At 39.7% G+C, this 25,985-nt stretch overlaps 1 protein-coding gene across 1 annotated transcript; it reads left to right on the top strand.

Annotated features, from left to right (window-relative positions):
* Positions 1 to 3,373: 3,373 nt before the first annotated feature.
* On the top strand, positions 3,374 to 24,531 carry rp2 (RP2 activator of ARL3 GTPase). Its single transcript, XM_061978536.2, has 5 exons — positions 3,374 to 3,637; positions 11,005 to 11,673; positions 17,469 to 17,583; positions 23,840 to 23,925; positions 23,994 to 24,531. The coding sequence occupies exons 1-5, from the start codon at positions 3,470 to 3,472 to the stop codon at positions 24,075 to 24,077; spliced, it is 1,122 nt and encodes a 373-aa protein (XP_061834520.1). The 5' UTR covers positions 3,374 to 3,469; the 3' UTR covers positions 24,078 to 24,531.
* The last annotated feature ends 1,454 nt before the right edge of the window (positions 24,532 to 25,985 follow it).

The following is a 25,985-nucleotide window of genomic DNA, read 5'->3' as shown; positions in this document are numbered from 1 at the left end:
TGCTGTGACCAAATGTCACCTCCATATTTATACTGTTGACTGTCAATCAGAATGTGCAATAATGTTATGTTTCTTACTGTGTCTTGTATATACATTTTTATTCTTATTTTTTATTTTTTAGCTAAGTATCGTGTGACTTGTTGAAGGGTGGACTAGCAAAGTTAGATTTTCTTGTACGGCAAACTGTCTGTTTAACTGTGCATATGACAATAAACAATCTTGAATCTTAAATCTAATTCTAAGGTCTTCTGCAGGATTTTACTCGGCGGAATCGATTCCACTATTGATCAGAAGCTACGGCAGGAACAAGCAGGGTTCAGGAGAGGAAGGGGCTGCATAGACCAGATCTTCGCTATCGAGCAGTGTGTAGAATGGAACACTCCTCTACACATCAACTTCGACGACTTTCGCAAAGCCTTTGACAGCCTACATCGTGACACCCTATGGAAGATTGTTGGGGCCTATGGAGTTCCTCCAAAACTCCACAGTGAACCATCTACATGGTTCACTGTGGAGTCTGGTGTGCGGCAAGGGTGTACTATTTCCCCCCATTCTCTTCCTGATTGCCATAGACCGGGTCATGCGGAATACAACTGACAGACCCAGGGGTATCCAGTGGACTTTGTTCTCCCAACTTGAAGACCTAGATTTTGCTGATGAAAACTGACAGACTTCGCCCAACAGGTAGGGCTGAACATAAATGTGTCCAAAACACAAGTGATGTGCATTCATGCCACTCCAGATGTACAAACCCCCATTTCCATATGAGTTGGGAAATTGTGTTAGATGTAAATATAAACAGAATACAATGATTTGCAAATCATTTTCAACCCATATTCAATTGAATGCACTACAAAGACAACATATTTGATGTTCAAACTGATAAACATTTTTGCAAATAATCATTAACTTTAGAATTTGATGCCAGCAACACGTGACAAAGAAGTTGGGAAAGGTGGCAATAAATACTGATAAAGTTGAGGAATGCTCATCAAACACTTATTTGGAACATCCCACAGGTGAACAGGCTAATTGGGAACAGGTGGGTGCCATGATTGGGTGTAAAAGTCGATTCCATGAAATGCTCAGTCATTCACAAACAAGGATGGGGCGAGGGTCACCACTTTGTCAACAAATGTGTGAGCAAATTGTTGAACAGTTTAAGAAAAACCTTTCTCAACCAGCTATTGCAAGGAATTTAGGGATTTCACCATCTACAGTCCGTAATATCATCAAATGGTTCAGAGAATCTGGAGAAATCACTGCACGTAAGCAGCTAAGCCCGTGACCTTCCATCCCTCAGGCTGTACTGCATCAACAAGCGACATCAGTGTGTAAAGGATATCAACACATGGGCTCAGAAACACTTCAGAAACCCACTGTCAGTAACTACAGTTGGTCGCTACATCTGTAGGTGCAAGTTAAAACTCTCCTATGCAAGGCGAAAACCGTTTATCAACAACACCCAGAAACGCCGTCGGCTTCGCTGGGCCTGAGCTCATCTAAGATGGACTGATACAAAGTGGAAAAGTGTTCTGTGGTCTTACGAGTCCACATTTCAAATTGTTTTTGGAAACTGTGGACGTCGTGTCCTCCGGACCAAAGAGGAAAATAACCATCCGGATTTTTATAGGCGCAAAGTTGAAAAGCCAGCATCTGTGATGGTATGGGGGTGCATTAGTGCCCAAGACATGGGTAACTTACACATCTGTGAAGGTGCCATTAATGCTGAAAGGTACATACAGGTTTTGGAGCAACATATGTTGCCATCCAAGCAACGTTGCCATGGACGCCCCTGCTTATTTCAGCAAGACAATGCCAAGCCACATGTTACATCAACGTGGCTTCATAGTAGAAGAGTGCGGGTACTAGACTGGCCTGCCTGTAGTCCAGACCTGTCTCCCATTGAAAATGTGTGGCGCATTATGAAGCCTAAAATAGCACAACGGAGACCCCCGGACTGTTGAACAACTTAAGCTGTACATCAAGCAAGAATGGGAAAGAATTCCACCTGAGAAGCTTCAAAAATGTGTCTCCTCAGTTCCCAAACGTTTACTGAGTGTTGTTAACAGGAAAGGCCATGTAACACAGTGGTGAACATGCCCTTTCCCAACTACTTTGGCACGTGTTGCAGCCATGAAATTCTAAGTTGATTATTATTTGCAAAAAAAAAATAAAGTTTATGAGTTTGAACATCAAATATGTTGTCTTTGTAGTGCATTCAACTGAATATGGGTTGAAACAGATTTGCAAATCATTGTATTCCGTTTATATTTACATCTAACACAATTTCCCAACTCATATGGAAACGGGGTTTGTACCAATCACAGTGAATGGACACGCTCTCGACTGTATATATCTAATATCCATCCATCCATCCATTTTCTACCACTTATTCTCTTTTGGCGTCGCGGGGGGCGCTGGAGCCTATCTCAGCTACAATCGGTGTATCTAATATATATATATATATATATATATATATATATATATATATATATATGTATATATATAATATATATATATATATATTAGATATATATATATGTGTATATATATATATAATATATATATATATATATTATATATATATATACACATATACATATATTTATATATATACACATATACATATATACATATATATATATATATATATATATGTATATATATATACATATATACATATATATATATATAAATATATATACATATATGTATATATATATATATATACTCTAGAAAGAGGTTCCGCAGACTCCGAAGCAGAACCTCCAGGTTCTGTAACAGCTTCTTCCCTCAGGCCGTAAGATGTAAGACTCTTGAACGCATCATAATTAAATTATCCCCGCAACTTCCTCCAAAATGTATTAACTCGCTGGAATAAAAAAGACAACATACATCCATAAACGTGGATGCATGTGAAAAAGTGCAATATATTTATCTGTACAGTAATCTATTTATTTATATATATTTATATTTATTTATTTATTTTATATATATATATGTATATATTATTTATATATATGTATTTATTTATATATGCACCTTATTGCTTTTTTATCCTGCACTACCATGTAACGAAATTTCGTTCTTATCTGTGCTGTAAAGTTCAAATAAGTCTAATGCCCGGCCCCCGTCCAAATTGTTTTAACCCAATGCGGCCCCCGAGTCAAAAAGTTTGGGGACCCCTGCTTTAGACACCCCCCGCCTTAAGTACACGAACAAATTACATTAAAAACATACAAGCCGGATTTTACTCACGATCCAAGTTGTCTTTGAACGCATCATGAGAAGCGACAGCTGTGATTGGCTCCTGCAACCCTTTCCTCGGCGCTGATTGGTCCAAAAACCCAGAAAAGGAAAACGGGAAGCAAAAAAAAAAAAAGAAAGAAAATCGTGTCAACTCAAGCTCACGCAATCTTGAACCTCGCATTACAAACACAGCTTGAACCTTTCAGCCGTTAAAAAAATGGGCTGCTTTTTCTCCAAGAAATCCAAGCGAAAGTCTGTGGAAAAAGAGGAGCGGACGCCGACTACGACGACCGTGGAAACCACGACGACGAGCAACGCGGTTCCCCTTGGCAACAACAGCGACGAGGCGGCACCGAAGCAGTACAGCTGGGACAAGAGGGACAAGGTGGGGACATTTAACATTTAACATTCCACAGACAGACATTTAACAAGCAGTACAGCTGGGACAAGAGGGACAAGATGGGGACATTTAACAAGCAGTACAGCTGGGCAAAGGTGGGGACATTAAACATGGAACTTTTGGCCAAGAACCTATTATTAGTGTAAGCATTTATTAGCCTTTTTGCCTGTCAAATGTGGCTATCATAATCACCGATGTGTAACTTTTACACCGCGGCCCCGCCACACGCCATGTAAATGTTTACTTAATCTTGTTAAAGGATTACACCTGGCCGCCACTTCATGTCCGCCTTTTAACCTGACCGACATGGCCACTTCCGGTGCAACGCCCCGCCCCCACATGTGATACAACAAGGGTGTCCAAACTTTTTCAACTGAAAATTCTAAACATCCCGAGGCCATTTTGATATATTAAAAAAAAAAAAAAAAAAAATCAATACAATATTCAGATTTTTCTTTAACCTCTAAGGCTCCCATCAAGTTTGGTCCTGGGGGTTCTGTCATCAAAATTTAAAAAACAAGTCATATACACAGTGTATGTATGCATGTATGTATGTATGTATGTATGTATGCAAGTAAGTACATGTGTGTGTGTGTATATATATATGTATATATATGTATGTGTGTATATATATATATATATATATATATATATATATGTGTATGTATGATATGTGTATATATGTACCGTATTTTCCGCACCATAAGGCGCCCTGGGTTAAAAGCCGCTCCTTCAATGAACGGCATATTTCAAAACTTTGTCCACCTATAAGCCGCCCGGTGTTGTAAGCCGCATCTAATTGCGCTAAAGGAATGTCAAAAAAACAGTCAGATAGGTCAGTCAAACTTTAATAATATATTAAAAACCAGCGTTCTAACAACTCTGTTCACTCCCAAAATGTACGCAAATGTGCAATCACAAACATACGTATATCAACATGGACAGAGCTGCGTGAAAAAAGCCACCCGGCCTCTTCGCGTAAACTTAAACTTACCTTAACCACTCGCTCATCTTTTCTTCATCCATCCCTTCGAGTTAGCTTTTATGATGACGCCGGCTGGAAAGGTCTCTTTTGGCAAGGTCTTCCTTTTGAATATCACCATGGGTGGAAGTTTCTGGCCATTAGCAAGGCAAGCTAGAACCACAGTGAAGGATGACTTCTCATTCCCTGTGGTGCGAATATTCACCGTACGTGCTCCCGTTGTATCCACAGTGCGGTTCACAGGAATATCAGTTGCTGTGAAATAGTAATCCGTGTGCGGATGGAGAGATTGCGTCTTTTCATGAACCGGATCCCTGACGCTTAGTAGGAGCCATTTTGTGGTCTTTACAGATGTAAACACACAAAGGAAATGAAACGTACGATATATCCGCGCGCTTTTTCTTCTTCTACGCGGGCGGGTGGTTGCTTACAGTAGAAGAAGAAGAAGCGATTCCTGTTCTATGGGGGCGGTTGCTTGCGTAGAAGAAGAAGCGCTTCCTGTTCTACCGGGAAAAAAGATGGCGGCTGTTTACCGAAGTTGCAAGATCGAAACTTTATGAAAATGAATCGTAATATTAATCCATATATAAAGCGCACGGGTTAAAAGCCGCACTGTCAGCTTTTGAGTAAATTTGTGGTTTTTAGGTGCGGCTAATAGTGCGGAAAATACGGTATATATATATGTGTGTGTGTGTGTGTGTGTGTGTGTGTGTGTGTGTGTGTGTGTGTGTGTGTGTGTGTGTGTGTGTGTGTGTGTGTGTGTGTGTGTGTGTGTGTGTGTGTGTGTGTGTGTGTGTGTGTGTGTGTGTGTGTGTGTGTGTGTGTGTGTGTGTGTGTGTGTGTATATATATACATATGTATGTATATATGTGTGTGTTTATATATGCGTATATACATGTATATACTGTATGTTTATATATATGTGTATTGTGTATATATACGTGTATTGTGTGTGGATATATGTATATACGTGTGTATATAGGTATATATGTATATATATGAATATATGTGTATATATACTGTATATATGTGTATGTACGAAAGCCTATTGTGTGCCATTATCCAGTTCACACATATATATATATATATATATATATATATATATGTGTGTGTGTATGTATATATAATTTTTTATATGTGTGTGTGTGTATATATACGTATGTATGTATGTATGTATGTATGCAAGTAAGTACATGTGTGTGTGTGTGTGTGTGCGTGTATATATATGTATATATTAAGGCTGCAGCTAACGATTATTTTTCTATCGATTAATCTATGGATTATTTTTTCGATTAATCGGTTAATCTATGGATTATTTTTTCGATTAATCTATAGATTATTTTTCCTTTTACCGATTATTTTTTTAATTTAAAATGAAGATGAAAAAATAAATGTTGGCCAGTTTTTTCAAAAGGCATGACTTTTATTTACAAAAAAAAAAGTATGGCCACTCAGTCAACATTGACAACAACATGACAAAATATTCTGTAACAATGTAAACATTTAAAACTTTTAACATTTAACAAAATTAAAAGTAGCTTATTTGCTTTTTAATGTGCAAATATAAAAGTAAACATCCAGTGCAAATCTTAATATTCTGCAATAGTATAAGCATTTCAAAAGTAAAAGTATTGCTTATTTTGCTTTAAAATGTGCAAAAATAAAGATAAACATCCAATACAAAAAAGTGCAAAAGGAAATATTCTGTAACAGTGTAAACATTTCAACAAAAGTAAAAGTATTGCTTATTTTGCTTAATAACGCAACAATGATAGTATGATTAAAGTGAAAGTTAATTGTTGGTTTGTACATAGTATATGTAACTGTTAATGTTGTAAAAGGTATTTGCACAATTAGTTAACGTTAGCGTTAAAGAGGAGCGCGTCTTTGTAAACACTGAACAGGCACGCCAAACGCGCCTCTCAGAGCGAAACAGTGTTTTAGTTTATGAATTTACAACGCAGATACAAATGACACATTCATGTTTTTGTGTAATGATAACGTATACTCACGCGGACGATTGACTAGTTAATGGTGATGGCAAGAACGCTGTCGGGTGTTTTCTTTTCAAATGTTCCTTCATAGCCGTTGTGCTGCTATGATAGGCCATTTCCGCTCGACACAGTGTGCATACAACAACTGTCAAATGTTTTGCTTTTTTCGCTGTGCTTATCCCACACTTGAAGGGATGTACCAATGCTGAATGTGGCTTCTGGATTTCACTCAAAAGACCAGACCGTAGTTACTTATTCCTTTTATTTTCCTTTAGTTTGCAACAGTTTATCCAATGAAGAAACAGCTTCTTTTTTCTTCTTTAGTCTTTTTAGCAGTCTTTAGCAGTGTTAGTAGACTTTAGTTTCTTTAGCTGTCATTAGTAGCCTTTAGTAGCCTTTAGCTTCTTTAGTAGGTGAAAAACCTTTAAGGACAAAACACCACAAGATTAACATGCTGTAAAAAAAAATCAATCAATTATCAATACCATAATTTACAATTATTAATTAGGCTATCAAACTCTTAACCATTAAACAAGTGCAAGAAAATGGACACATCTTTTCCCTTTAAGTTAAAACAGATTTTAAATAAATTGTCTCAACATAAATGCACCAAGATACATGTAAAATACATTTAAACCCAGAAACACAATAGATAAATGCAGCAGAAAACCCAATATGCAAATACATAAATACCTAACCAATTAACCACCTATTTAGATACATATTTAAAATCCATATTCAATATAAATATATTATTAATTTAGCAGTGAAACACTCAATCTTAAACGCTGTCTTCTGGTAGAAAAATGCCCCTTTTTCTACGCCCTCACCAACACAGTTAAATCCAACACTTTAAATTGAGCGACTTCACCCTCCTGATGAAGCAAACTGCTCCAACATTTATCAAACTAAGCAAAGAATATCAACACTAAACAACAGTTACATAACACACTGTGTGTATTTAGCCTCCAGACTAAGCACGCTACATGCATCTCACCAGCGCAACAAGTGTGCCACACCCACGAAGAGAAATATTAAATCTTACATACCTTTGTCACAACTCTGGGTTATCTGTAATGAACTAAACCTTTTTCCACTCTGCGCTGGCGTCTTTTGTACTCCTTGATTTGACACAGCGGTCTAATTACTGGGCTCGTGCCCCAGCAGATGAGACGGGAGCGCCCCGCGTTATACCTGCGCGTGAACGTAAACTGATCGGCTCTGATCATATAAGCCGACTGGCCGAAATAATGCCGAATTATATACATTTCCTGGGGTTGCCTAGGTGAATAGGGATGCGGATATGTGCTCTAAGATAAAATATAATTTTATTAAGTGGGGTTTGGCCGGTTGCTAAACAGCCACGGTTGCGAGCTCGCGCGTCAGCTGACGAGACAGCTGTTCGCCGCTACAACATTATAAAGCCGTTTATTGAAATACCCCCACACTTTTGACGACTTTTGGCGTGCTTTTTTCCCCCTCGCTCGCACCGCTCGCATCGTCTGCTTTGCGCTCCGCCATGACGGCAGTGTGACGTAAATATGCGACGTGTCGACGCTTAAAAATGACGTCGACGTATTTACGTAACCGATGACGTCGACTACGTCGACGCGTCGTTTCAGCCTTAGTATATATATATATATATATATATATATATATATATATATGTATATGTGTGTGTGTGTGTGTGTGTTTATATATATGTGTGTGTGTTTATATATGCGTATATACTGTATGTTTATATATATATGTGTATTGTGTATATATACGCGTATTGTGTGTGGATATATGTATATACGTGTGTATATATGTATATATATACTGTATATATGTGTATGTACGAAAGCCTATTGTGTGCCATTATCCAGTTCACATATATATATGTATATATAATTTTTATATATATATATATATATATGTATATGTATGTATATGTGTGTGTGTATATGTGTATATGTGTGTATATATATCCATCCATTTTCTACCGCTTATTCCCTTCGGGGTCGCGGGGGGCGCTGGAGCCTATCTCAGCTACAATCGGGCGGAAGGCGGGGTACACCCTGGACAAGTCGCCACCTCATCGCAGGGCCAACACAGATAGACAGACAACATTCACATTCACACTCACATTCACACACTAGGGCCAATTTAGTGTTGCCAATCAACCTATCCCCAGGTGCATGTCTTTGGAGGTGGGAGGAAGCCGGAGTACCCGGAGGGAACCCACGCAGTCACAGGGAGAACATGCAAACTCCACACAGAAAGATCCTGAGCCCGGGATTGAACCCCAAACTACTCAGGACCTTCGTATTGTGAGGCAGATGCACTAACCCCTCTGCTGCCGTGTGTATATATATATATATATATATATATATATATATATATATATATATATATATATATATATATATAATTTTACTAATATTGTCATTATTATTATTACAAATTGTCATTATTAATACTGATATTGTTCTTATTATTACTAATATTGTCTTGTATTAATACTAATTTTGTCTGTATTATTATTATTACTAATATTGTCATTATTATTACTAATATTGTCATTAATGATATTTATATTGTCATTGTTATTAATACTAATATTGTCATTTTTATAACTAATATTGTCATTATTAATACTGATAGGGTCATTATTAATAATAATATTATTATTATTATTATTACTAATGTCATTATTATTACTAATGTTGTCATTATTATTAATAATAATGTCATTATAAATACTGATATTGTCAGTATTAATACTCATATTGTCATTATTAATACTCATATTGTCATTGTTATTGTTACTAATATTGGGATAATTAATACTAGTATTGTCATTATTATGACTGTCTTTATCAGCAAGAATTTGTAGGTCGATATATCGTACATCAAAATGTGTTATTGTAATTATTATTACTAATATTGTCATTATTATAACTAATATTGTCACTATTATTACTAATGTTGTCATTATTAATACTAATATTGTCTGTCAGAGTATGTTGGTGACGAACCCCAAGATGCAGAGAAGGCGGAAGGCATTGTGCGGGAAAACATGATATAATGTCCAAAAGTAAAAATAAAGAAAAGACACAAACCAGGAACTAGGAGGACAAACTGGAAACTGAGAACAGGGATCCAGCAAACAGGGACTATGAACAAAAAGATAGTAAGCTACAGAATATAGCGTACCGCTACCGCATACAGCTACACCGACATCGACACGACAGGTAGGGACGACAATAATCCAGCACTGACTGGAGGAGAAGGCAGGTTTAAATAGCAGCTGGCTGATTGACACCAGGTGTGGCTAGGTGCCAATCAGCCACAGCTGAGGGGACACAGCACTCAGGGAGACAAACAGGAAACAGAACCAAAACAAGAGCGCTGACAGGAAATACTACACACACAGAGGAAAAACTAAAACACAACCAAACTGTCAGGGGCAAGCCTGACAATTGTCATTATTATTAATACTAATATGCCATTATTTTACTAATATGCCATTATTTTACTAATATTGTCATTATTATTAATACTAATATGCCATTATTTTACTAATATTGTCATTATTATTATTACTAATATTGTCATTATTATTATTATTATTATCATTACTAATATTATCATTATTATTATTACTAATATTGTCTTATATTAATACTAATTTTGTCTTTATTATTATTATTACTAATATTGTTATTACTATTAATATTGTCATTATTATTACTAATATTGTCATTATTATTATTATTATTAATATTGTCAATATTATTATTGTTATTACTAATATTGTCTTATATTAATACTAATTTTGTCTATTATTATTATTACTAATATTGTTATTAATACTAATGTCATTGTTATTACTAATATTGTCATTATTAATACTAATATTGTCATTAATACTAATATCATTATTAATACTAATATTGTCATTATTATTAATAATATTGTCATTATTATTACTAATGTTGTCATTATTATTATTACTAATATTTTCATTATTAACACTAATATTGTCATTGTTATTATTTCTAATATTGTCATTATTAATACTAATATTGTCTTTATTGTTATTGTCACTAATAATGTCATTATTATTACTAATATTATCATTAGTAATAATTATATTGTTATTGTTACTAATATTGGGATCATTAATAATAATATTGACATTATTATTACTAATATTGTCATTAATATTATTACTAATATTGTCATTAATATTATTACTAGTATTGTCATTATTAAAACTAATGTTGTCATTATTATGACTAATATTGTCATTATTATGGACAGTAGTGTGTAGGTTGATACATGGTGCATCAAATGTGTTATCGGCCCCGTGGTTTCCTGTCCCGCCCCAGGTGGACCCCAAGGACTACATGCTGACGGGCCTGAAGGACGTGACGGCCGGCCGTCTCCCCGGGAAACTGAACGGTCAGCAGTTTGTGATCCAGGACTGCGAGAACTGCGACATCTTCGTGCTGGACCACTCGGCGGCGGTCACGGTGGACGACTGCGTCAACTGCCGCCTGGTGCTGGGCCCCGTCAAGGGCAGCGTCTTCTTCCGGGACTGCAAGGACATCAAGTGCGTGGTGGCGTGCCAGCAGTTCCGCACGCGCGACTGCAAGAAGATGGAGGTGTTCCTCTGCTGCGCCACGCAGCCCATCATCGAATCCAGCACCGGCGTGCGGCTGGCCTGCTTCCAGTACTACTACCCCCAGCTGGCCGCCCACTTCAAGGACGCCGGCCTCAGCGTCTTCAACAACAACTGGAGCAACGTCCACGACTTCACGCCCGTCGCCGGCGAGACCAACTGGAGCCTGCTGCCGGAGAGCACCGCCGTGCTGGAGTCGGTGCCGGCCCCGGACTCCGGGTCGGAGTTTAAGTCCGTCCGGATCCTGGGGGACGCGGCGCACAGCATCGTGCCTCTGACCAGGGGCGCACGCCGCAAGGACAGCCAGGAGTCCTGCCTGTTTGTGTTCTTCGCCGGAGACTACGCCACCGCCAACGCCCGCAAGATGATCGACCTGGTGAGTTGGTTCCTACTTCCTCTTTGACTTCATCTGATACGGTGTTGACAACACAAAATATAATACAATAATATCAATACACATGGCGATAGGCACGATCGATATCAATAACAGAGGTATGGAAGCAAGGTTGGTTGCACGAACAAAGGCACTCTGGTAACCGAGCAAAACAGGAAGTGATCACTGATCAGTGGGAGTGACACGCTAACAGCCAATCAGGTGACAGTATCAACTTTCAAGTGTGCTTGATTCCTTGCATGGTAGAGATGCGCGGATAGGCAATTATTTCATCCGCAACCGCATCACAAAAGTCGTCAACCATCCGCATCCACCCGAACTAACATTTAATCAAAACCGCACCCGCCCGCACCCGCCCGTTGTTATATATCTAATATAAACGATGCAAGGCATTAGTGAGGTTATAAAGCTTTTGCCTGTTAAAGAAAGGAGACTGATCCAATTCAGCAGAGACATTCAATGCGTGCCACGCTGTCACGGCCCAGACGCACACCAGTGCGCAATCATCTGGGAGCCGCGCTGAGCGCACCTCCAAGCGCGCTCGCGCCACTCAAACTGCTGCAGGCAGCTGCGTTCTATCTTGTTTTAACATCCTGTGGCACTCTTCTGGGATCACGGCGGACGAAACTGCTCATGCTCAGGGTGTTTGTGGAGGTTCGGGGTTTTGCACAAATGTGATGCACCATGTTAGATGTCCCGGTTTTGTGACTGTCGTAGACATAAACCGCGTCGCAGCTCTTGCAAATCACATAGCCAGCATTACTATCATCCTGATTTACAACCTCATAAAAATGAGTCCACGCTGAACTTTTCCGGCCTTTTTTTCCCCTGGTCTTTAGTATTCCCTTTTTTAGTTTGTCGCGTACCACGTTTGCTGCCGGCGTTGCCATCTCTTTTTTTTCTTCTTCTGTTGTGGCATGCTGCAGGTGCCTGCTCGTTTTTCGTATGTGGGTAACAACATTTAACTATGTATATATATTTCCAAATTGGTTTAACTGCCACCCGCCTGAATCTATTTAAAATCGAATTTTTTTTCATTTCAACCGCCCGACCCGCGGATAAAATCAAAAAAAATTTTATTTCAACCGCCCGATCCGCGGACTCCGCGGTTGTGTCCGCAAACCGCGCATCTCTATTGCATGGAGTGAGAAGAGAAAGTCAAAATGAAGTGGATAAAAAAGGAAAAGTCACTTTTGGATTTTAAAAAAAAGGGACCGTAGTCAGACCAATGTGGTGTGTAAATGATGCAAGGCAAGAGTGCTAACACCACACCACACCACCTTAGCTCACCCTTAAGAGCGCAGCTGTAACTGCCACTAAACCTGCAGAAAATAGTTCTCAAGTTCCTCTATGTTTACATGTATTCTTAACCTCAATTCTGACCTTCCATTGGTATCACACCTCCCCTTTATCTCTAAAATCCTCCAAAAAAAATAGTTGCACTTTCACAGTCATGTTGGAAGAGGAAGGGGCCCACTCCAAACTGTTCCCACAATGTTGGGAGCATGGAATTGTCCAAAATGTTTTGGTATTCTGGAGCATTCAAAGTTTCTTTACACCACACCACACCACCTTAGCTCACCCTTAAGAGCGCAGCTGTAACTTCCTGCCACTAAACCTGCAGAAAATAGTTCTCAAGTTCCTCTATGTTTACATGTATTGCTAACCTCAATTCTGACCTTCCACTGGTATCACACCTCCCCTTTATCTCTAAAATCCTCCCCAAAAAATAGTTGCACTTTCACAGTCATGTTGGAAGAGGAAGGGGCCCGCTCCAAGCTGTTCCCACAAGGTTGGGAGCATGGAATTGTCCAAAATGTTTTGGTATCCTGGAGCATTCAAAGTTCCTTTCACTGGAACTAAGGGGCCAAGCCCAACTCCTGGAAAAACAACCCCACACCATAATTCCTCCTCCACCAAATCATTATATTTCCAAAAGTATTTGGACACTTGCCTTTACTCACATATGAACTTGAAATGCCATCCCATGGAATTGTCCAAAATGTTTTGGTATCCTGGAGCATTCAAAGTTCCTTTCACTGGAACTAACTCCTGAAAAACCAACCCCACACCATAATTCCTCCTCCACCAAATTTCAATGCAGTCCGAAATGTAGCGTTCTCCTGGCAACCTCCAAACCCAGACTGGTCCATCAGATTGCCAGATGGAAAAGCGTGATTAATCAGTCCAGAGAAGGCGTCTCCACTGCTCTAGAGTCCAGTGGCGACGTGCTTTACACCACCGCATCCCACGCTTTGCATTGGACTTGGTGATGTATGGCTTAGATGCAGCTGCTCGGCCATGGAAACCCATTCCACGAAGCTCTCTGCGTACTGTACGTGGGCTAATTGGAAGGTCACATCAGCTCTGTAGCAACTGACTGTGCAGAAAGTCTTTGCACTATGCTGACCTCTCTGTCAGTTTACGCGGCCTACCACTTGGTGGCTGAGTTGCTGTTGTTCCCAAACTCTTCACTTTTCTTACAATAAAGTTGACTTTGGAATATTTAGGAGCGAGGAAATTTCACGACTGGATTTGTTGCACAGGTGGCATCCTATGACAGTTCCACGCTGGAAATCACTGAAAGCGGCCCATTCTTTCACACATGTTTGTAGAAACAGTCTCCATGCATAAGTGCGTGATTTGATACACCTGATTCTCATAATTTGGATGGGTGGCCAAATACTTTTGGCAATATAGTGTATTACTGGGTATTAAGGCCAAACGGCTCAATTTTTGTTTCGTCTGACATCACATGGACAAAGATAAGACATTCTGGAGGAAAGTTCTGTGGTCAGATGAAACAAAAATTTAGCTGTTTGGCCACAATACCCAGCAATATGTTTGGAGGAGAAAAAGTGAGGACTTCAATCCCAGAAACACCATTCCTACTGTCAAGCATGGTGGTGGTAGTATTATGCTCTGGGTCTGTTTTGCTGCCAATTAAACTGGTGCTTTACATAGAGTAAATGGGACAATGAAAAAGGAGGATTACCTCCAAATTCTTCAGGACAAGCTAAAATCATCAGTCCGGAGGTTGGGTCTTGTACTTCTAAATCACTAATCCTGGTCTCCATGGCGACAAAGTAAGTTTCTTACAAGTATCATTATCACTGCAGGACAAGGAATAGCTAAACATGCTTCACTACACACCGTAGCTCACCAGCGTCACAATGTAAACAAACGCCACTGGTGGATCGACACCTGACATCCACTGAAATGATACCAAGTACAGGCACGTATCGAGTTGATACTACTATGATTACGTTGTTATTTTTTGGCATCACAACATCTTCTTTCGTTTTTTTAAAACGTATATTATGTTTATAAAGTCAGGACACATGAGGACTTTGAATATGACCAATGTAATATCCTGTAACTACTTGGTATCGAATCGATACCTAAATGTGTGGTATCATCCAAAACTAATGTAAAGTATCAAAGAAGAGAAGAATAAGTGATTATTACATTTTAACAGAAGTGTAGATAGAACATGTTGAAAGAGAAAGTAAGCAGATATTAACAGTAAATGAACAAGTAGATTAATTGATTTTCTACCTCTTGTCCTTTATAATGTGTACAAAATAATAGGTGTATAAATGACACAATATGTTACTGCATACGTCAGCAGACTAATTAGGAGCCTTTGTTTACTTACTACTAAAAGACAAGTTGTCTAGTATGTTCACTATTTTATTTAAGGACTAAATTACAATAATAAACATGTGTTTCATGTACCCTAAGATTTTTTGTTAAAATAAAGCCAATAATGAAATTTTTTTGTGGTCCCCTTTATTTAGAAAAGTATCAAAGTATCGAAATAATTTTAGTACCGGTACCAAAATATTGGTATCGTTACAACACTAATATATACATACATATATGGATGGATGGATGTATATGTGTATATACATGTGTGTGTATATATATATACTCAGTGGCCTAGTGGACCTACTCAGTGGCCTAGTGGTTAGAGTGTCCGCCCTGAGATCGGTAGGTTGTGAGTTCAAACCCCGGCCGAGTCATACCAAAGACTATAAAAAAAATGGGATCCATTACCTCCCTGCTTGGCACTCAGCATCAAGGGTTGGAATTGGGTTAAATCACCAAAAATGATTCCCGGGCGCGGCACCGCTGCTGCCCACTGCTCCCCTCACCTTCCAGGGGGTGAACAAGGGGATGGGTCAAATGCAGAGGACACATTTCACCACACCTAGTGTGTGTGTGACAATCATTGGTACTTTAACTTAACTTTAATATATATATATATATATATATATGTAACAATCAACTATAAAAAAAAGCAGGTAAAACTATCAGACCTTGATAACACAGTAAAGTACACATTCAGTACAGTAAGTGTACTTCTCACATGGTGTATAAAGATTGCAGGCATGTTTGTATTGCGGCCAAAACTTGCACCACTCATCACCACCAACATCATTACAAATACCTTCTGCATTGTGGTTGTGTGTGTGTGTGTGTGTGTGTGTGTGTGTGTGTGTGTGTGTGTGTGTGTGTGTGTGTGTGTGTGTGTGTGTGTGTGTGTGTGTGTGTGTGTGTGTGTGTGTGTGTGTGTGTGTGTGTGTGTGTGTGTGTGTGTGTGTGTGTGTGTGTGTGTGTGTGTGTGTGTGTGTGTGTGTGTGTGTGTGTGTGTGTGTGTGTGTGTGTGTGTGTGTGTGCACGTATAAGTGTGTGTCTGTGCACATGTACAGTAAGTGTGTGCAAGTGTGTCTGTGCACGTGTAAGTGTGTGCAAGTATGTGTGTGTGCCTGTGCACGTATAAGTGTGTGTCTGTGCACATGTACAGTAAGTGTGTGCAAGTGTGTCTGTGCACGTGTAAGTGTGTGTAAGTGTGTGTCTGTGCATGTGCAAGTGTGTGTCTGTGCATGTGCAAGTGTGTGTAAGTGTGTCTGTGCACGTGCAAGTGTGTGTAAGTGTGTTTGTGCACGTGCAAGTGTGTCTGTGCACGTGCAATTGTGTGTAAGTGTGTGTCTGTGCATGTGCTAGTGTGTCTGTGCATGTGCAAGTGTGTGTAAGTGTGTGTCTGCATGTGCAAGTGTGTGTAAGTGTGTGTCTGTGCACGTGCAAGTGTGTGCCTGTGCACGTGTAAGTGTGTGTAAGTGTGTGTCTGTGCACGTGCAAGTGTGTGTAAGTGTGTGTCTGTGCACGTGCAAGTGTGTGTCTGTGCACATGTAAGTGTGTGCAAGTGTGTCTGTGCACGTGTAAGTGTGTGCAAGTATGTGTGTGTGCCTGTGCACCTGTAAGTGTGTGTCTGTGCACATGTAAGTGTGTGCAAGTGTGTCGGTGCACGTGTAAGTGTGTGTAAGTGTGTCTGTGCACATGCAAATGTGTGTCTGTGCACGTGTAAGTGTGTGTAAGTGTGTGTCTGTGCACATGCAAGTGTGTGCACGTGTAAGTGTGTGCACGTGTAAGTGTGTGTAAGTGTGTGCAAGTGTGTCTGTGCATGTGTAAGTGTGTGCAAGTGAGTGTGTGTCTGTGCACGTGTAAGTGTGCACGTGTTAATGTGTGTGTGTGTGTGTGTGTGTGTGTGTGTGTGTGTGTGTGTGTGTGTGTGTGTGTGTGTGTGTGTGTGTGTGTGTGTGTGTGTGTGTGTGTGTGTGTGTGTGTGTGTGTGTGTGTGTGTGTGTGTGTGTGTGTGTGTGTGTGTGTGCACGTGTCAGTGTGTGTAAGTGGGTGTAAGTGTATGTGTGTGCACGTGTAAGTGTGTGTAAGTGGGTGTTTGAGGTGGAACTGAACAGGCTCCTTGCCCACAGGCCACTGCTGCAGGTTTGGTGCTGGTCCAGACCAAGGAAGTGTGTATGCGGCCAGAAGACGTCAAGCGTGTGTTCCAGAAGCAGGCTGAGGAGATGGTGCAGTGGACTAGCTCAGGTGAGGGGATGGTGCAGTGGACTAGCTCAGGTGAGGGGATGGTGCAGTGGACTAGCTCAGGTAATGAGATGGTGCAGTGGACCAGCTCAGGTGACTCTAGTCAAGTCAACTTGTTGAAATCATGGAAGTATTCACACTTTTTACTAGAGATGTCCAATAATGGCTTTTTTGCCGATATTCCGATATTGTCCAACTCTTAATTACCGATTCCGATATCAAGCGATACCGATATATACAGTCGTGGAATTAACACATTATTATGCCTAATTTTGTTGTGATGCCCCGCTGGATGCATTAAACAATGTAACAAGGTTTTCCAAAATAAATCAACTCAAGTTATGGGGAAAAAAGTGCCAACATGGCACTGCCATATTTATTATTGAAGTGCATTTTTTTTTTTTTTTACATGCATCAAAACAGCAGCTTGGAATTTGGGACATGCTCTCCCTGAGATAATCCTGATACCCACTACAACTATGGGAAATACTACACTTTGACTTTCACAAAGTGCATTATTATTATTTATTTTTTAAACATGCCTCAAAACAACAGCTCCAAAAACAATGAAGGCACACCGCTTCAGTCCAGAGTATACTAGAGTAATAAAGTACACAATAACATAGTCCTCCTTTAGTAGACTGCCTGGCATACTGTATAACAGGGAATTATAAACTGGGCTCAATCTGCCCTGCTCTATCGTATTTGTATGAGTAAGACAAATGTTCTGCAAGCTAGTGGTGAGTGCTTGAAGTGGCCGAGCAGTCAGCCAGAGCTTCTGAAATGCTACGTTGAGACAAGGCACCTCTGTTCACTGCAAGCTGCTTTCGGTGTTTGCTTTTCATCCATCTTCCGCTTGTATTCATGGTGTATCTCCTTATGATTCTCGAAGAGGTGGGAAATCAAATTGCTCATATTAAAGGAAGACGTCTTGGTTCCTACGCACATAACCAACGTTTTGCAGTCATTGCAAATTGCCAGTTTTTTATCCGTTTTTAATCCCAAACCATAGACATGGTGTCGTTAGTAGGGATGATGCCCGAAACCGGTTTTCCCGGTTGTTCGATAAGAAAACAACCGAGTCCTCGGACTCGAATCCCTTTTTTGAGAACCGGTACCCGTTATCGAGACCACTATAGTAAAGAAAAAAGTTGGTTCTTTATTCGAATCCCTTCCCACAGGAAATGCCCGTGGGACAGCAATGTTATGCCAATTTGATTGCAGACTCTTACTGACACCTTGTGGCGATATGAAAATACTACGCGTCATTAGTTTGGGCACTTGCGGGTTGGCGACGTCAGTTCAGTTCATGAGACAATTGAGAAGTAGACAAGTTGTGTTAGCTCCTACAAGCCTTGGAAAAGATAAGTCTGTAAGTAAACTGTTTAACTTGTTTATGTAACTCAATATTAAGGTGGAAAGTGTTTCAATTTGACACTAAGATGTTTATTTCAATGGATGTTTTGAGGACTTAAAATGGCTGCCAGTCGTGTATTTCCACCATCGAAATAGTTTCAACACTCGGAAGTATTTGTTTGTTTGTTTGTGTGAAGCTAATATCTACATATTGTGTATTACATTTCAGTATGTTAATTGAATCACATAGCTTATACATTTGTCATTGTGTGTATTTCAGTTTAAAAAAAAAAAAATAACAGTCCAGTGCAAGACAAAAGTAAAGATAGGAAAAGACAAAGCAAGATCAACAGCAATAAAGAGCCTAAATGGATTAATCTGCTTTGGAACTTTATTAGACGTCTTGGATTGTTTGTTAGCTGTCTGCCTGTGTGTAGTTAGTATGTTCCAATAGCAGCAGAAGTGCACTTTTTGGAGAGCTGTATTATTTTCAGTTTTGTGCCCAAGGGACTGATTTTATTTAACACTATATTATTATTTATACACCTAGATCAGGGGTCGGCAACCTTTACCAGTCAAAGAGCCATTTTGACCAGTTTCACAAATTAAAGAAAACAATGGGAGCCACAAAATTATTTTGAAATTTAAAATGAAATAACACTGCATAAAAGTTTTTTTTCTTGCTTTGTGCTATGTATAAACCAAGAGTCTCAGACACGCGGCCCACACCTTAATATGAAAATTGAATGTTAGTGCGGCCCGCGGGTTTTATATGAATGGCGCGTGACAGCGTCATACTTGTCAACCCTCCCGATTTTTCCGGCAGACTATGATTGTCAAGGCAATTGTTCTCTCGAACTTGCCGTGATGGTACAGCATTTAGCGCCCACTAAAATCAGCGTGCCGGCCCAGCCACACGTTGTATGGGGCTTCTGCTTGCACACGTAAGTGACAGCAAGGCATACTTGGTCAACAACCACACAGGTTACACTGACGGTGGCTGTATAAAAAACTTTAACACTCTTACTAATAATGCGCCACACTGTGAACCCACATCAAACAAGAATGACAAACACATTTTGGGAGAACATCCGCACCGTAACACAACAGAACAAATACCCAGAATCCCATGCAGCCCTAACTCTTCACCTCAACCGACGCACAGAGGGGGGGTTGATGTGTGAGGGAGCAGTGTTGGGGTGGGGGCGGGGTTTGGTGGTAGCAGGGGTGTATAATGTTGCCCGGAAGAGTCAGGGCTGCATGGGATTCTGGGTATTTGTTCTGTTGTGTTTATGTTGTGTTAAGGTGCAGATGTTCTCCCGGAATGTGTTTGTCATTCTTGTTTGGTTTTGGTTCAAAGTGTGGCACATTATTAGTAAGAGTGTTAAAGTTGTTTTAAATGGCCACCGTCAGTGTAACCTGTGTGGCTGTTGATCAAGTATGCCTTGCTGTCACGTACGTGTGCAAGTAGAAGATGCATATAACAAGAGGCTGGGTTGGCGCGCTGTTTATACAGATTGTAGAGGGCGCTAAATGCTGTACCATCATGGCACGCCCTTATTATTAATGTAAGGGTGAAAATCGAAGAATATTAATCCCGGGAGTTTTCTGCAAGAGGCAATGAAATCCGGAAGTCTCCCGGGAAAATCCGGCGGGGGGGTGGGGGGGTCGGCAAGTATGCGGCTGAGCCGCATCAGACTGATCAAAGAGCCGCATGCGGCTCCGGAGCCGCGGGTTGCCGACCCCTGACCTATAGTGATCACAGAGACAGGTTGTTTTTGTCTTACTGTATATATTTGTTTTTCTGAAAAATCCCACTTAATATACTTTGGGTAACAACAGTCAATATTATATATATATTTTTTTTTTAGGGGGTAACAGTCAATATTTATTTATTTATTTTATTTTATGTTTTTCTTATAAAATAAAAGTGAGCTTTTGTTAAACCAAATATTGTGTTTTTTTCCCATATACAACAACCTATCTGGAATCAATAAGAGAATCGATAAGGAATCGGTTCGATAAGAGGATTCGATAATGGGCTCGAACTCGATAATTTCTTATCAAACATCATCCCTAGTCGTTAGTCAGTCATCGAGCGAGCTTGCTTGTTAGCCACGGCTACGGCACCGGCAACAACACACTCTTGTTGTTGTTATGCTCCGCTCGTGGCGGTTTGATGAGGTCATCAAGCGTCGCCAGTAAACCTCTCACTCCTGTGTTGTGTGTGGGAGAGGGGAGAGGGGAGGGGCTGCTGACTGGGAGACGCAAGTGCTCTGTACTTCTCTCTTCGTCCGTGTTTTACCGGATATGTACCGCTCCGTACGGCGGCGTTTTAAAAAGTCATAAATTTTACTTTTTGAAACCGATCCCGATAATTTGCGATATTACATTTTAAAGCATTTATCGGCCGATATTATCGGACATCTCTACTTTTTACACATTATGTTACAGCCTCACTCCAAAATGGAATACATTCATGTTGGTCCTCAAAATTCTCCACACAATACCCCATAATGACAATGTGAAGTTTTTTTGGACTTTTAAAAAAAAAAAAAAAGTACAAACCCCGTTTCCATATGAGTTGGGAAATTGTGTTATACGTAAATATAAACAGAATACAATGATTTGCAAATCATTTTCAACCCATATTCAATTCAATGCACTACATAGACAACATATTTGATGTTCAAACTCATAAAAAAAATTTTTTTTGCAAATAATCATTAACTTAGAATTTGATGCCAGCAACACGTGACAAAGAAGTTGGGAAAGGTGGCAATAAATACTGATAAAGTTGAGGAATGCTCATCAAACACTTATTTGGAACATCCCACAGGTGAACAGGTAAATTGGGAACAGGTGGGTGCCATGATTGGGTATAGAAGTAGATTCCATGAAATGCTCAGTCATTCACAAACAAAAACCTTTCTCAACCAGCTATTGCAAGGAATTTAGGGATTTCCCCATCTACGGTCCGTAATATCATCGAAGGGTTCAGAGAATCTGGAGAAATCACTGCACGTAAGCAGCTAAGCCCGTGACCTTCCATCCCTCAGGCTGTACTGCATCAACAAGCGACATCCGTGTGTAAAGGATATCACCACATGGGCTCAGGAACACTTCAGAAACCCACTGTCAGTAACTACAGTTGGTCGCTACATCTGTAAGTGCAAGTTAAAACTCTCCTATGCAAGGCGAAAACCGTTTATCAACAACACCCAGAAACGCTGTCGGCTTTGCTGGGCCTGAGCTCATCTAAGATGGACTGATACAAAGTGGAAAAGTGTTCTGTGGTCTGACGAGTCCACATTTCAAATTGTTTTTGGAAACTGTGGCCGTCGTGTCCTCCGGACCAAAGAGGAAAAGAACCATCCGGATTGTTATAGGCGCTAAGTTGAAAAGGCAGCATGTGTGATGTTATGGGGGTGTATTAGTGCCCAAGACATGGGTAACTTACACATTTGTGAAGGCGCCATAAATGCTGAAAGGTACATACAGGTTTTGGAGCAACATATGTTGCCATCCAAGCAACGTTACCATGGACGCCCCTGCTTATTTCAGCAAGACAATGCCAAGCCACGTGTTACATCAACTGGCTTCATAGTAAAAGAGTGCGGGTACTAGACTGGCCTGCCTGTAGTCCAGACCTGTCTCCCATTGAAAATGTGTGGCGCATTATGAAGCCTAAAATAGCACAACTGAGACCCCCAGACTGTTGAACAACTTAAGCTGTACATCAAGCAAGAATGGGAAAGAATTCCACCTGAGAAGCTTCAAAAATGTGTCTCCTCAGTTCCCAAACGTTTACTGAGTGTTGTTAAAAGGAAAGGCCATGTAACACAGTGGTGAACATGCCCTTTCCCAACTACTTTGGCACGTGTTGCAGCCATGAAATTCTAAGTTGATTATTATTTGCAAAAAAAAAATAAAGTTTATGAGTTTGAACATCAAATATGTCGTCTTTGTAGTGCATTCAACTGAATATGGGTTGAAACAGATTTGCAAATCATTGTATTCCGTTTATATTTACATCTAACACAATTTCCCAACTCATATGGAAACGGGGTTTGTACTAAAAATAAAACATGACATGTAGACTTTTGCTCAATACTTAGTTGATGCAGATTTGGCAGCAATTCCACCTCCAGTCTGTTTGAACACGATGCCACAAGCTCGGCACACCTACCTTTGGACACTTTCAACCATTCCTCTTTGCAGCACCTCTCAGGTTGGACGGGAAGCGTTGGTTTTCATCCAGCATGTCTCTGCACGTTGCAGCATTCACCTTTCCCTCTATCCTGACTCGTCTCCCAGTTCCTGTTGCCTGAAAAGCACCCCCACATCATGATGCTGCCACCACCGTGCTTCACTGTAGGGATGGCACTGGCCTGGTTTCCTCCAAACATGACGCCGAAGACTTCAATCTTGGTCTCGTCAGACCAGAGAATGTAGTTCCTCGTGGTCTGAGAGTCTTTCAGGTGCATTCTGGCAAACTTTTGACTCAGAAATGGCATCCAGTTGGTCCTTCTGGAAGGTTCTCCTCTCTGCCAGAGTGACCATGGTCTTGGTCACCTCTCCTTCTCCCCCTGATCACTCAGTTCAGTTCAGAATCCCGGATCCACTCACGGATGAAGGAGACCACTGTGGTCATTGGGACCATCCAGTCTTGGGCGTCCTTGGACTTGATTCTTGGTCTGTGGAGTGTGGGACTTTAGCACAGGTGGACTCCGGTGAAGCTGTAGGAACAACATTTAAAAATAACTTCTTCACATTGTCATGATGGGGTGTTGTGTGTAGAATTTTGAGGACAAAACAAGGTATTGTAAGGCTGTAAGTAAAGAAAGTGCACGTAAGGATGTGTCCCTCCAAAATAAGAGCGTTCTGTGTCATTCCTCACAAGGTCCGGTCATCGCCATGGAGATGAACGGTGAGGGCGTGGTGGAGGCCTGCAAGAAGCTGGCCAGCGAGGTCTTCAGCGGGGCCAAGGTGAGCTAGCCCGTCTCTCTCCAACAAGACTTTGGACTGTCCTGGTTTTTCTTTGTCCCCCCCGGCAGGTTTTTGTGTCGGAGGACAAGCACTCGTCTTGTCGGGACGTGGACAGCTTCTTCAACTTTGCTGACATGCAGATGGGCTTGTGAGTCCTGGTCCTGGTCCTGGTCCTGGTCCTGGTGCTGCTTGTAGTTCTTGACGCTGCTGCTTTGACCTTGGACCCCTGAGGTCCACGGGTGTGACTCAGAGGTCCCTGCTGGAGGACTTTCATGCCCAACTTGCTGTGGATATTTATTCTGTGTTTGCTTGCGTCAAGTCTGCGTCTTGCTCAAAGGCTGCGGGCAGGCCTGCTGGGTTCTAAGAACTATGCTGCTGGTGCCAGTCCCTGGTCGAGTGCCAGTCCCTGGTGGAGTGCCATGGTCCCAAACATCCATCAAGACCCAGCGGGCAAGTTCATTCTGGTGCCATTCGCTTTACTCCAACTCAATGTGAACGTTACCTTAAAATGACTCTATCTGTGATATGATTCAATATATGACTCAATATGTGATATGATTCAATATATGACTCAATTTATATGATTCAATATATGACTCAATATGTGATATGATTCAATATATGACTCAATTTATATGATTCAATATGACTCAATATGTGATATGATTCAATATATGACTCAATTTATGATATGACTCAATATATGACTCAATATATGATATGACTCAATTTATATGACTCAATTTATGACTCAATTTATGATATGACTCAATTTATGATGTGACTCAATATATGACTCAATTTATATGATTCAATATATGACTCAATTTATGATATGACTCAATATATGACTCAATTTATGATATGACTCAATATATGACTCAATTTATGATATGACTCAATATATGACTCAATTTATGATATGATTCAATATATGATTCAATATATGACTCAATTTATGAAATGATTCAATATGTGACTCAATTTATGATATGGTTCAATATATGACTCAATATGTGATATGATTCAATATATGACTCAATATGTGATATGACTCAATTTATGATATGACTCCATTTATGATATGACTCAATTTATGACTCAATTTATGATATGACTCAATATGACTCAATTTATATGATTCAATATATGACTCTATTTATATGACTCAATATATGACTCAATTTATGATATGACTCAATATGACTCAATTTATATGATTCAATATATGACTCAATTTATGATATGACTCAATTTATATGATTCAATATATGACTCAATTTATGATATGACTCAATTTATGATATGACTCAATATATGACTCAATTTATATGATTCAATATATGACTCAATTTATGAAATGATTCAATATGTGACTCAATTTATGATGTGACTCAATTTATGATATGACTCAATATATGACTCAATTTATATGATTCAATACATGACTCAATATGTAATAGAATTCAATATATGACTCAATGTATGATATGATTCAATATATGACTCAATATGTGATATGATTCAATATATGACTCAATTTATGATGTGGTTCAATATATGCCATCCATCCATTTTCTACCGCTTATTCCCTTTTGGGGTCGCGGGGGGCGCTGGAGCCTATCTCAGCTACAATCGGGCGGAAGGACAAGATATGATTCAATATGACTCAATTTATGATGTGGTTCAATATATGATTCAATATATATGATTCAATATCTGACAATATATGATATGATTCAATATGACTCAATTTATGATATGATTCAATATATGACTCAATTTATATGATTCAATATGACTCAATATGTGATATGATTCAATATATGACTCAATTTATGATATGACTCAATATTAGACTAAATTTATGATATGACTCAATATGTGATATGACTCAATTTATGAAATGATTCAAGATATGATTCAATTTATATGATTCGATATGTGACTCAATATGTGATAGGATTCAATATGACTCAATTTATGATATGATTCAATATGTGACTCAATTTATATGATTCAATATATGACTCAATATGTGATATGATTCAAAATATGAC

This window comes from Nerophis lumbriciformis, linkage group LG18 (assembly GCF_033978685.3).
Source record: "Nerophis lumbriciformis linkage group LG18, RoL_Nlum_v2.1, whole genome shotgun sequence".
Taxonomy (NCBI): Eukaryota; Metazoa; Chordata; class Actinopteri; order Syngnathiformes; family Syngnathidae; genus Nerophis; species Nerophis lumbriciformis.
This window is presented reverse-complemented; position numbering and strand designations above follow the sequence as displayed.

What these genes read in the sequence shown, in the direction of transcription:
- rp2 (XM_061978536.2), top strand. Translation starts at nt 3,470, where the DNA reads ATGGGCTGCTTTTTCTCCAAGAAATCCAAGCGAAAGTCTGTGGAAAAA. An exon ending in GGTGCAGTGGACTAGCTCAG is followed by an intron (nt 17,584 to 23,839) that starts GTGAGGGGATGG and finishes ATTCCTCACAAG; the next exon opens with GTCCGGTCATCGCCATGGAG. An exon ending in AGGTCTTCAGCGGGGCCAAG is followed by an intron (nt 23,926 to 23,993) that starts GTGAGCTAGCCC and finishes CCCCCCCGGCAG; the next exon opens with GTTTTTGTGTCGGAGGACAA.